The sequence below is a fragment of the Gymnoscopelus microlampas genome (genome assembly GCF_963454915.1).
Source record: "Gymnoscopelus microlampas genome assembly, chromosome: 14".
Lineage (NCBI taxonomy): Eukaryota > Metazoa > Chordata > Actinopteri > Myctophiformes > Myctophidae > Gymnoscopelus > Gymnoscopelus microlampas.
In genome coordinates this window covers 29,698,922-29,712,115 of record NC_139951.1, presented here as the reverse complement: position 1 = coordinate 29,712,115, position 13,194 = coordinate 29,698,922, and the positions used below count along the sequence as shown (strand labels likewise).

General features: G+C 45.2%; 2 protein-coding genes across 7 annotated transcripts in view; both read right to left on the bottom strand.

The window, feature by feature from the left end:
• Positions 1 to 13,194, bottom strand: part of LOC311060627 (ankyrin-1-like) — a 134,262-nt gene that overhangs the window by 14,761 nt on the left and 106,307 nt on the right. For all 6 annotated transcript variants that reach the window (XM_084078864.1, XM_084078865.1, XM_084078869.1 and 3 more), the window contains 3 exons: positions 3,121 to 3,195; positions 810 to 941; positions 275 to 418 (listed from right to left, as the gene is read on the bottom strand). In XM_084078864.1, the coding sequence (XP_083934990.1) occupies positions 275 to 418; positions 810 to 941; positions 3,121 to 3,195 (351 nt within the window). The remainder of the gene's footprint in view (positions 1 to 274; positions 419 to 809; positions 942 to 3,120; positions 3,196 to 13,194) is intronic.
• On the bottom strand, positions 6,398 to 12,959 carry LOC311059562 (ankyrin-3-like; the record flags this gene model as incomplete). The annotated part of the gene is made up of 2 exons (XM_084077572.1): positions 6,398 to 6,408; positions 6,929 to 12,959. The coding sequence occupies 2 exons, from the start codon at positions 12,957 to 12,959 to the stop codon at positions 6,398 to 6,400; spliced, it is 6,042 nt and encodes a 2,013-aa protein (XP_083933698.1).

The following is a 13,194-nucleotide window of genomic DNA, read 5'->3' as shown; positions in this document are numbered from 1 at the left end:
CTCCTGGAGAGATTGCATTGTGATACGATGGGAGTAAATTCAATCTGATAACGGTTTGTTACTTTTTGGTTGGTTAACTCAGCTCATGTTGGATCAGAAAAGCATTGATCGCCCGTTATCTCGTATTGGACCGTCAAGCCTCATTGGTTCTGCGTTTGTGTACACAAGACAGGTCTGTCTATCTGGCTGAGAGATGAAATAAAGAGGGGTGAAGGAAGAATAGACCGAGAGATAGACTGAGAGAATTCAGCTATAGGGTGGGGCTACACTTTACCATCGGACTGATCCAGGAATACTGCGTTATCATCGGCAAAACACCGTGTGCCTGAAATGTTACCATAGTCAAATATGGGCCCTTCCAGCAAAGTCACAATATCCAACCGATTGATCTTTGTCAGCACTGCGGTTAAGGCATCCGCTATGGAGAGAGAGAGAGAGACAGAGAGGGGGAGAGACTTAATATAATATCATTACTGTATAATGACATTATTATTGAACTATTATTTCACAAAATGTTGAATAGTACAAAGCACTACAATGCTGTATATATTATAATATCACATATTCTTGTCAGCAGTGATTTCATACAAACACAGATGCACATACTACATGACCTGTATCTCAGACAGAGATCTACAAGGAATTTGCCAAGCCGGCGGCACTAGTCATTTTAATTTATTGACTAGGGTGTGGCTACTGCACTAGTACTGCAGCCGCAGCCTTCATACACACAGACTCTATCACACACACACACACACACACACACACACACACACACACACGCGCGCGCGCGCGTACAGGCGACTTACTTGTGGCATTTTTACCATCCCTATGCACCCACTTCTTCAGTAGCATGAAGCTCTGTGCCGTCAGGGAGTTGGGGTTCTCCACTCTGATGTGGTTTATCTCGTCCACAGAGAAGTCCAGCTCCCTGGCAAGCTCTGCAAAAAGCAACAAACAACATGCAGAAAATCAGTACAAACACCCCCCAAACAAACAAACAAACAAACAAATAAACAACGCCCTAAAATGTGTGGCTCTGTCTAGCTCGGGGGATAAATTTAGCTGCTAACATAGTCAGAATAAGGTGTTCTTGTACTGAAGCTAATGGTAACAACCCCCACCCCACTTCCCAAAAAAGCTCACTGTGTGTAAGGCAGGATAAAATGGTGTTCAGTATTATGCAGAGGAAAGACATCCTTATCATGACTGGTTAGGATCCAGCACCGATATACACATTAGCTTGAAGCTGTAACGACATGAAACCTAACGCCCCTATTCTGGCATGTTATAATAGGCAAACATTCTGAGAAAATAGGCGGACATGCTAAGAAAATCTGCTTTTATCGCGTATAGACCGATACTGAAGTATTGAGGGTTTAAATGGTTAAACAGGTGAAGGACAGAAGGATATGGGTGATGCCAAGGTTTATGTTGGACATTGTTTGGTCATAAAATATGCTATAATTTAAGGTATTTAATTCATTTAGTAATAATGCCATAATGTTTGTCATTAAAAAAACAAAAACACTCTTGCTGGCCAAATAGTAATTTAGAAAAATATCCTTCAAGGAATTTCCTACATACAGTCTGTAAGTATATGAACTTAGTCTAGAAATAACATCTTCGTAAAATAGTGGTATAGAGTATCTAGATACGTCCTGTAGAACACATTGGTTATAAACAACACATTTCAATCGTGTGCACTGCCTGCTTGTCCACTAGAGCTCTGCAATAGCAGCACAGTGCACACATTAAATATAGATTAGATTCCCTTCCTCTGCTGTGCTGAGTACATACTCACATGCACAACACAACACTGGGGATACAGGATGGACATACCCTGACACACACACGCACGCACGCACGCACGCACGCACGCACGCACGCACACACACACACACACACACACACACACACACACACACACACACACACACACACACACACACACACACACACACACACACACACACACACACACACACACACACACGCACACATTCACTCACTTGTGCGTACACGCTCATACTAAAAGAAGTCTGTGCACGTTTGTGCGCATACAATTATGCATGCTAGTGCACACACATACCCACACACTCACTCAAACATGCGTGGGCGTTACTGCAGTGCAGGCGGACAGGGATGGGCACACTGCAGAGGGCACACCCATATCACACAAATTACCTAGTCTCTCTCTCTCTCTCTCCTCTCTCCCTCTCTCTCTCTCTCTCTCTCTCTCTCTCTCTCTCTCTCTCTCTCACTCATTCACTCTCTCTCACTCACTCACTCACTGACAAGTGACAGGCAACGATAAGTGGTAGGCAACAATGCAACCATGTACGCCCACACTCAACACGATTCATTGGATTGTACATTATATGAGACCTTGATGTGTTTTTCACCCGTGCGCACAATGCAATTTAATGCAATCACGTCTTTGGCAATTGCAAACTTTGAATGTTATAATAGTTAAAGGTTTCTTACAAATATTATTAAACTGCATACAATGTAAATGCCAGGATCAATGTGAGAATGCAATTTGTGATATTCATTGTGTGCCCTCAGTATAGTGTTACATGTGTACTCATTTGTAGATGTTTTATCTTTATTTAGTTTTGCAGAATTTCATTTTGCATCATGATGTAAATGCATCTGCCACTGCAGTGTTGCTGAGTCAAGTAATCGTTACATAATAACTCCACTAGATGGCAGCAAAGACTATACAATCTATGATCGACAACCTAATCCATACAATTTCAGCTAAGAGCTGAATTCATTAAGTGGATTTTACTCACAGTTTCTACACTGAAGGCATGCTAAGGCTGGCGTGTCAAACAATAGAGGAGACCTTCTGTCATAAACCATAATCCATCTTCCATTTAGAAGATTAAAATCAAAGTGAATTGAATTGAATTTACTCCAGCGCTGGGTTACAATATGTTTTAATTTCAAATCCATTAATTGTATTACTTTTACATTTTATAACTGTGAGAGCGACGAGAACAAATATAAACAGAGAGAGGTATGTATGAGATGAGAAAGATGCAGAGGAGAATAGGCAATGTGCCATGTATGCATGTGTGCGTTTATGTACGGTATGCATGTGTGCACACTCACCAGTCCAGCTGAGGCCAAGGTGATCAGCCACTATGGCCATGCGGAGGTCTGTTCTCTCACAGGGACTCTGTGGGCCTATGGTTCGAGGGGAAGGGGGTCAGGTGACAAATCTGTTAAAACACCTCAACCAGCAGGTAAAAAAGAAACTCAAGTATGGGATTGTTTTGCATGTGCCATATTGCGTCCTCAAGTCTAGACAAATAGGAGTGCAAAATGGCTGTCGTTGTCAGATTGCCACAGTGGAGAATAATGATGAATAATAAATTCGGAGCAAATGACTGGAACTGTGAACTGAAGTGGTGGCTTTTTTTGGAGGGGAGGGGGACTGTTTACATTCTTTTTTTTTATACATTCTTCAACCCTGGCAAAACAAAAGCTATACATACTCACTAAGATGTGTTAATTTAACAGAGTGAAAGTAAAACCCTGGATTTTACAGTGTACTGTCTGTACTTTATGTACCTCCAGTGTACTGCACCCCCTTTATGTTAGAGTGTGCTCTACATTCTGCCATAGCCGCTTAGCTAACTTTTCCTTGAAACCAGCTGGTCGCTCAACCCAGTTTTGACACTTCCACTTCTTACCCATGATTTATACTGGGTTGCACGCAGTCACACACCAAAATGATTTATCGTCAAGCTCACAACGTGTTGTGTGAGTGTCGCAATCATTTGTGAGCTTGTAGATTGCTATTTTCGGTACATGACACCAGCATGCAACTGTGTGCAAGTCAGGTCTTAGTTTTCTAGTGCTACTAAAACCGTGTCACTACAATCAGACTTCTAGAGTCTTCTTGTGCTAACTCTAAATTACCCTTGTCTTCATTCATGTATTTAAAAATCCACTTAGCTTCACCAATGACGACTGCATAACCAGAGGCCCTGATGTTTGGCCTCATAGTCATGTTTTGATATGATTCTCTTAACTCACCCAGCAGGAGAGTAAACAAAAAAAGGACCAACTTCAGCTCAGTGTTCCAGTTTTGACTCTATCACTTATTATATTGTATTGAAGATAAATATATCTGGAAAACGGACTCTAAAAATTCCTGTTCTGGCCACACTGATTCAAGATTGGATAGTAACTACTGTACTGTAGGCTACATACTGAGGTATAGATGCGAGTCTATCGGTCCATAGGGAACATAAAGCATCTCAAGGTATTTAGTCCTCAGGTCAGGATGCAAGAGTATTGTAATAATTAAACTATAGGATTTCAGACGTTCGACTTCACTAGATCGCATTAAAACTTTTGATTGAAAAAAATATTGTTCTATACAATAGGGAAGTAATAGCAAAGACCTAACAGGTAAATATAATTATTAAGATCAGAGAGGCCAGAAAGGGGATAATGAAATATACATTTGCAAACTGCACATGCTAGAATATTTGATGTCGAGTAGTAGTAGTAGTAGTAGTAGTAGTAGTAGTAGTAGTAGTAGTGGTAAGAGTTTACAGAGTTTTTTATACAATGTCATTCTCACTATCTATTAATCTACCATCAAGCAACACATCTCACAGCTGATAAAAACAATTCATTGCCACAACTTGAAACTACATGTAAACCTGCTTCACTTGTTATCTTATTTACAGGTGAAGGACCTGGGGACACTGACCAATGTAATTATGGGTCATCTGGCTTACATGTGATTTGCTTGTTGGGCCTTTGAATTATTTTCACAGTGTTAACGGAGAACAACAGTACCACCAGATAATATATACAAACCAGGCAAGCGGACCAGAACAGACACAAGATCACATGTCTGACACATCTATGCCTCATTCCTATCTTCATTAAGTTGTGTAGTGTGGTGCTGGGTAATCAGTGTGTCTAAGCCACATGGGCTTTCTATTGGAACTGGACATGCGTGTGGTATCCTGTCAAACCTGGACTAGTCATGGAAATGGATTACATACTGTTGACTCTACTCTTGAGTTGCCCCATGCACTGGGCGTGCTAGCAAAGTGATGTTGACAGTCCATTGTGGCAAAGCAGGGTGTGCAGGCTTCAGTGAAAAGCAACCCATGCTTGGTTAAGATACTGTAGGCAGCGGATGAGATTTTTAAGCGCTCTCTATTCTAACAGTGAATCAATCTAAACCAGATTTTTAGGTTTTGTTCAGTTCAGAGTAAACAGATTATACTGACATTAGTGCCTTTTTGAATATATTGATTACATTCTGTGAATGAATTTGTTAGAATAGTTTACTGCTACTCTTTTCTTAAAATGACCTATCCCTTCCCTTGCTTTAACATCTTAGCATATTTCTTTTTGTCTTTTACTCTACTTAACATTCTTTCTTTTTATTTTGTTTGGTCCACGACAAATATGGCTTATTGTCGATTGTGCCACACATGTCTCATTCTGCATCTTTAAGAAGGGCTTCTATGCCCAATTCAGACAGCACAAGACAGGGACGAAGAGAATGACAGGAAGAAGTGACAACTACACTTAGAACGTCACATCACAAAGGCACCCACAACGGCTACATGCATCTCAGAGAGAAAGATAGATAGAAGATTAAGCAAGTGTTTAGAAAGGGTTTACAAACTAGTCTTGTTTGCCGCAACAGGAACCGTGATTGGCTGATCAACCTGACTCCCTTCCTCCTTCTCGTATTGCTCCTTCCCTCCGCAAGTCCGCCTACTCTTCCTCCTGCTCCTCCTTTCAATGCTGGCTTGCTCAACCTCGGCTCTCACGCCTCTAGCGGACCTTGACGGTGTGGTGGTGGTGGTGATGGTGCTGGTGCTGGTGGTAGAGGTGGAGGTGGGGGAAGTGTTTCTGGATGTGCTGCTGTGGCTGCTGCTTTCTTCATTGTCACTGGGCATTCCCTCGGCTAACTTTGACTCCCCATTCTTGTGGAGGGTTTGTTCCACAGCGCTGGCTACCTGGTTACTGATATGTTTGTTTTTAAGGTTTCCCGAGAGTGTCACGCCGCTTTTTCTCCCTATCTGAACACTGGTGCTTTTGCCTGGGTTTTTTGCTAAACTGTGGGGTTTGAGCTTGGACTTGTCACTTACTGGCTTTGTATTATGCTGGGTAGTTTTAGTATTTCTGTTAATGACCACAGATATGTGGTCATTAACCTGTTTATATCTTGACACAATTGGAGAGTGTTTCTTTGCCCGCATCACTGGGATTCTTGATTTAGGCACTACTTTCTCAAATGGGTCCAATCTTTCCCTGACAATATAGGAATCATATTTCCCTACATTAGCGTTTGGCTTTTGTTTCCCTGTTGGCTGACTTTGACTGCATAGTTTGTAGCTAGGTGCCCTCACTGGTAACCTGGATTTGCATATGTGACTTTTGATGTCTTTGGATCGAGTATTTTTTATTGCTGCACTGGGAACAACCCTATTCTCTCTGCTGTTCTCCTCTAGCTGGCTGAAGCCTGCCTCCACTCTGCTGACCTGCTGTAAAGTTGGCTCTGAAGATGACAACAAGTTGAACACGGGCTGAGTGAAGTTAGCATGGGCATGGATGTTGCTATTTTTATTGCTGTTCCCTGCTTGGGAATTTATGCTCTGAGGTGAAGGTGCAGTGTGTGTGCTTTGGTAGTAAGTGTTCTGAATCTCTCTGGCCCAATCAGACAACTCCCTCTGTTCTGATGTGCCTGGTAGAATGCTGGTATTTGGGGAATAATCCATACTGCTTGATGTTCTAGAATTTCTACAGTACTCTGTCGAGACTGGTGTCCAAGAATTGGAATAATCTGAATAGTATGAAGCTACAGAATTTGAATTATTTACACTTGTTCCTGAGGCTATGCAATTAGAATGGTCAAAAGTGCTTGTTCTAGAACTACAACTGCCATCTGAATCCTTCTTCAAGTCAGAGTTCTTATCAGATGACAACTTGAATCCTATTCTGAAAGTGGAGAATTTAGACTCGCTACTGAGAGCTGAATCTGTGCACGTATTGCCACTGCCATTCCCATTTGATCTGTCCAGTCGGACTGTAGTAGTCTGAATGGAGACCTGAGGGACTGCTGAGGTGTCTGTGAGGGCCTGTGTGTTAATCTGAGTTATTTGTGTCTCTTGTAAGGAGGCTCTTGCCTCTGAGGCCCTAACATTGTACCTGCCTGAGGAATGATAATGCTCACCAATCTGAAAAAACTGAAGCCTCTCTTCCACCATGTCCCTCTTGCTCATGTCAATTGCACCACTGCGCGTCATCTCAAACATCTTCCCTTCATGGAAGGGGAATGGATTTGGCTCGCTTGTTGGTGTGCTATCGTCTGTCGGCGTTCGAGCCGGGGTCGTGTCAGGCGTAGTGGCTTGAGACTGGTCGTCGACGGCCAATCCAAATGGCTTTGGCTCGCCGTTAATGTCCTGTGTGCCTGCCATGTCCATGCCCTCGTCTTCCCCGCCTTTAGAGGACCATGGGTCAAAGTCCAGCCCTTTAGTGGTTACAGTCTTAAATGGAGAGTTAAACTCCTCATCTAGTTTGTAACTAAAATAAGTATCTGAGAATCCCTCTCTGTCTGAGGGCTTTTGTTCCTCGTTTTTGACACCATCTTTAATAACATCTTTCCCTCGATCTGAAGGGAAGTCTCCGTTAGGAGTGTCCTTTTGACACTCCTCTGGAGTCTTCTCCTCTTCAATGACCTCCAGTTTGGTCTGGGGGAAAGAGCGGTCACAGGACCTGAACGTGTCCGATGCCCAGACATCTCTCCTGCTATCGGGTAGGCCGATGAGCTTCAAGTCTGCCTGCTCACACAGGCCATCGTCCTCGTCCTGAAGCTCATACCCGTCAAGGGAGTCTATCTCTGTTGCGTCCGTGTCATGAGAGAATTCAGCCGTTGTGGCTATGGAACAGTCCGTTATTGACTGGTCGTTTCCGTTCTGCTCAGAATCGTAATCCTCTCCATTGCCTTTACCATTGGAAGCTTTAGAGCCATTGGAGGCACTGGAGCCATTGGTTATGCCATTTGTTTCTTTATGGTTTCCATTTTTGTCGTGCTTTTTGAGTTTAGATCCCTTCTCTTTCTTCTCTTTGTCCTCCTCCTCAGGGACTTTGAAAGTGAACTTCTTACAGGGGATGGGATGGAACACTGACCCCTCTTCCTCATCCTCCTCACCGTTAGATTGACTGTCATCAACCTCAACAGGCACCGGGGAGGGGGGCTGGATACGTATGATTGGTTCTGTCAAGAGGTGCTTATCGTGCTCCTCCTGTAAGTTCACTTCCATCATCTCAGTCTCTGTCTCGGACGAAGCACAGCTACCTTTCTTCTCTGTGTCAGATTTTTCTGAGGCAGAGTCCAGAGGGGGAGGAGGGGGGAACTCAATATATGCTACACCTTTGTCTTTTGAGCCTGGCTGTGGCTCCTGTTCTGTTGTGTCAACTTGGCAGACATTTGCAGGTGTCAATTCTATCTCGTTATCGTTAGCTTTCGTTTCCTGATGATCAATTGCTAATTGCTGCTCGTTATCGTTAGCTTTTGTTTCCCGCTGATTAGCATTATCAAGGTCTGCTTGTGTGACAGGTCTCTTTGGCAATGCCTCTTTAAAAGAGAAGTCTGCCTCCTCCGAGACCTCCATGATGGGACTGGCAGTGGTGGGACCTGGGATGAACCCCATGAAGCCATCTGGAGTCCTGCATGTTAGGTCATAGCTAACCTCCTCAGAGCTAGGGGTATCTGGTGTAACAGGGCTTCTCCCTGAGCTGTCTATGAACGAAACCTGTTCTAGTGTGTCATCGTCTGGGCTTATGGGACTGAGTGCTGAGCCGGATTTCTGTTTAACTGTGTACACAGCCCCCCTCGCCTCCCTCTCTGCTTGCCTGCCCACCTGGACGCAGCTGACGTAAACAGGTAGTGTTTTGACACCCTTAAAGTTTTCTTTGGTTGTCGAGACAACAGGAGCAGATATTACTTTCTCCAGCGTTTCTTGAGGGCTGGGGAAGTTATTGGAGTTTGAGTCTCTGGGTGCATTGTCAAGAAATTCAAACGTGTTGTTAGTCAGATTCTCTTCCGTTTTTATTGGGGTTGTGACTGGGCTCGTCTGTATTGTTCTCTTAGCCAATGTAGGTATGTGAGATGGCTTTGTTATTGTCTGTTTCTTTGGGGTCTCATTGTCAAGGGCAGCAGATGCTGTCCTGACAGGAATGTGTGATTCTGTCTTTTTTCTGAGGTTTTTGTTCATTGGTTCCTCGCTGTCTTTTCCTACCATTTCAGTTTGGGCAGCTGTTTTTGGTGTGGGGCCTGCTGTCGTTTGTCGGGAGACGGGTTCAGTTGTCCTGGCTTGTTTATATTTTTCAGCATCAATACATTTCTCCTTTGCAGTGTCATAGATGGCAGTTGGAGATATTCTCTTATTGCTTTCAGTCATTTCCTGAGTAACAGTGGCATTAATATCTCTCCCTTTACCCTTCAACTTCTCTTTCTCAATTGCTCTCATTGGTTTTTGAGGAGAGACCTCTGGAATGTTCTTATTGGACAGTTTGTCTCCAGTCTGTTTTGAGGTCTGAGAGGTTGACAATGTTGAAATGGGTTTATTGATGTCTGTGGCAGCTTCTTTAGCTTTCTCGTCACTTTTTTTAGGGCTTGCTTCATCAGGTGCCTCAGATGCTTTTGAGGTTTTTCCGCTGCTGAAAAGCTGGAAGACAGGAAGCTTACTTTCCTGTATTTTTTTCATTGAAGGTTTAGGCTGCACGGGTGGAGGAATCTTTTTAGTTGGACTAGTTGAGGTTTTATCCTCGCTGAGTCGAGAGAGTGCACTTCTCTCAGGACTGCTAGGTAAGCTAGAGCTTTTCCTTTCAGTCACTGTGGAGCTTCCAAACATTTTGCTGACAGGCTCCCTTAGCTTGCTTTTACTCCAATCCTCTCCACCTGCCTGGGGCTTCTTTTGCGTCTTTTCCGGGCTGCTGCAGGTTGAGCTAGGCCCCGACCTGGTTTCCCTTGACTCTCTTTTCACGGGCTTCTTCTCAGGAGACTGAAGCTCAACATTGAGCTTCTCTGTTTTGTCACGAAAGAACTGAGAGACCTCGCTGAGTTTTTCTTCAGCTTCCTTCACAGTTTGGTCTACCCTGTCCTCATAAAGGAGTTTATCTCTACTCCGGTCATGCTTGTCTTCTGTGAATCGCATCCAGACTGCATGTTTTGGGCTACCCGGCTCTGTGGAGTAATGCAGCACTGTCACTTTATCAAACTGAGATTGTTCATCCCTGTGTGAAGAGAATTTACCTGATTTAGGGGACCCATCTTTTGATGACTTATAAATAAATTCTGTTTTTGGGCTTCCACGCTGCTGCTGATTAGAGTTACCTGAGCTGTGGCCACTGGCCTCCTCAGAGGTGAGGTGGCGTGTTTGATCAGCTGCCACTGCTGAATCCTCAGTGTCGGAGTGAGACAGTTTCTCAGAGAGGAGCATTTTCTCTGCAAACCTGTACGATTCCCCTCTGAACTCTGAGAGCTCATCGTCACAGTACTCTAAGGAATGCTGACTCAACAGCTTCAGGGCTTTGTATGAGTCATCAGCAATAAGTTGGGCAGAGTTTGGACGGCTGTCCTCCTCCTGTGACATGGGGGTGTTGACACGAGATGTCTCCAGGAAGGTGGGCAGGGATTCTTCTGCAGTGAGCTCCTCCTCAATCTGCTGGGCCTCATCATATTCAGGAAGTTCTTTAATCCCCCGGTCCCCTTTATAGACATAAAGCTCAGGGTGTTTCTTGGTCTCCCTGATAAAGAGCCCTGTTGGCTCTGCCGCGCTATGAGCCTTTTCTATATGCACTTCTATTATCCTCTCAACTTTAGGTTTAGATTTTATGTCTTGGTCAAGGAATCTAGGCGTGAGTTCATCACCTTTTACAGAATCCTGACCTGCTTTGTGTTCAAACAGCCCTGCTAGTTCTTTAGATGGGTCCCTACCTGACTGGAAAGCTTTCATGATGTCTCTAACTGACATACTTTCCTCTATCCTCTCTGCTCCATCAGTAAGCTGAGGCTTGTGATAGACCATTCTTGTGGTAGTAGTAATATGCGTCTCCTCTTTGAGACACATGCTTTTGCTCATGGAGTCCTCGTCGGACATTTTTAACTGTAAGGCTTTGACTTTGTCCTTGATGGTGCAAGGCGAGGCTACCTCTGGTTCTATAGAAGGGATGGCAGATGCAGCCTCTTCCATCAGTGCAAGCTCTCCAAGCTCATCAGGCTGCTCATAGCTCATGATGTGGTCTGTAACGCAGGGAGGAATAGGAACATCTGCAAAGAGAGGATTAGGTCCTGTGCTCTCTGCGCTTTGAGGAGCAGACGGAGTCTTTTCACTCCTTGTCTCAAACCCGCTGTCTGACAGAGGGCTCTTGTCCTGCTCATGTGACAGGTCCTCCGGTGATTCTAAAATAGCATCAGCTCCCTGATATGATTCTGTAAGCTTGGTTAGGTCCTTCTCTGAGGGAGACTTGTGCATACCCGAGCCCGCCGGGGGCATTTTGAGCTTGTGCTCCTGTATTTTGAGGACACGTTTCTGTTTCTCTTCTCCCTCCCCTTCCCTCTTTGCCGCTTCCTCGTACCTACATTTCATCTCTGCCATTTTGGACAGAGAACTAGCACCGATATCATTAGCTAAATAATCGACTACTTTAGCCAAGTCAAAGTCTTGACTAGTCATGTCAAAAAGTGAACTCCTCTGTGCCTCCTCAATCTCATCTTTAGAAAACTCCTCCCATTCATCTGCTGAGGCTCTCCCCTTACCTTCACCCAAGATATCCTTCTGTAGTATCTCGCTTACTTTAACTAAGTCCTCTTTGACTTTCTCCACTAAAGAAAACGGCTCCTCGTCCTCTAGCTTGGACTCCTTAGGAGTGCCGGAATGTGAGGTTTGAACCGTTTTGGCCGCCGTGCGTGTGTCTGTCTGGAGAATAGCGGTCATTCTGATCAGATCCTCTTTCATTTCTGCTACGTCTTTTAGTATCTCTTGGTTGGAGGTTGCGGTTGGGTGAATGATGGCCGGTGTAATAAAAGGAGGTGACTTTAATTTTATTTTGGATGAAGACACGCATGTAGAGGAGGAAGAGGAGGAAGTGCGGGAAGAATCGTGCAGGGCCATTTTGAGAGAGCCCGGCCCTGGTTTGATAGGAGTGTCGGGTAAGATGTTAACAAGGGAATACACAGGTACAGTCATCGTACTGGGGGGGACTGTGGTGGTGGAGGAGTCAGCAGACCTGAGAGTACCATAAGCTGAACTAGACGTTGCGGTTCTACGGGACGGGGAGAGTGTCTTGAGCGTGCCGTAACCAGACACAGAGCAGGAGTTTATGGCTTCGTTTATGGCTGCGCTGACGCTGGAGGTGGCTGCCTGGGTGGTAGCCTGGATCCTCTCTTGAAGGCTGGTGCTCCTTTCTGAGAAAACGCGCGAGGAGGGCGACGAAGGGGTGGAAGAGGATGACGGGTATTTAGCTTGCGAGGCCGAGCCATTCATCATGGACAGCTCTGAGGAGCCGATGGTGGTCTGTCCAGTGGAGGACAGAGATGAGATGGACAACTTCCCTCCTCGCGACACCAGTGAGGAATCTACAGAGGTTTTTATTGAGGACAGGCCAGAGAGGGTTTTGACTGATGAGAGGGAGGGAGCCCCAGCCTCCACGGCCGTTGCAGACCCTAGGACTGTTTTAAAAGGCAGACTAGAATTGTACATGTTGATGCTTGTAGCTGACGACCTATCCGACACAGACCCAGTGGCATATGAGTGGAGGGGGGAAGTCCTTGAGGTGTACGCTGAAGCAAGGCTTTTGATCGATGCTGGGTCTGTGCCAGATTTACACGAGGATACTAGGCTGGCAGACCCCTGGACAGGGTACTGGCCATGTTGAACAACAGTCTTAATGGGTGAAGCCATAGTCCTATAAGACCTAATGGGGGATGGGGGGATGGGGGAGGACAGTGTGGGTACAGGGGGTGGGGGCCCCAAGGAGGATAGGATGGCTGAAGAAGGGGAGGGGGAGGAGCAATGGGGCCAGGCAGACTTTAGTGGAGAAGCAGGTGGCGAGGCTGCCGGTGAACCGGTACAGGTGACGGAACCGCCCAGTCCGGCGTGCCTTGTTTGGCCAGGGTTGGTAATAGGAGCAGACGAC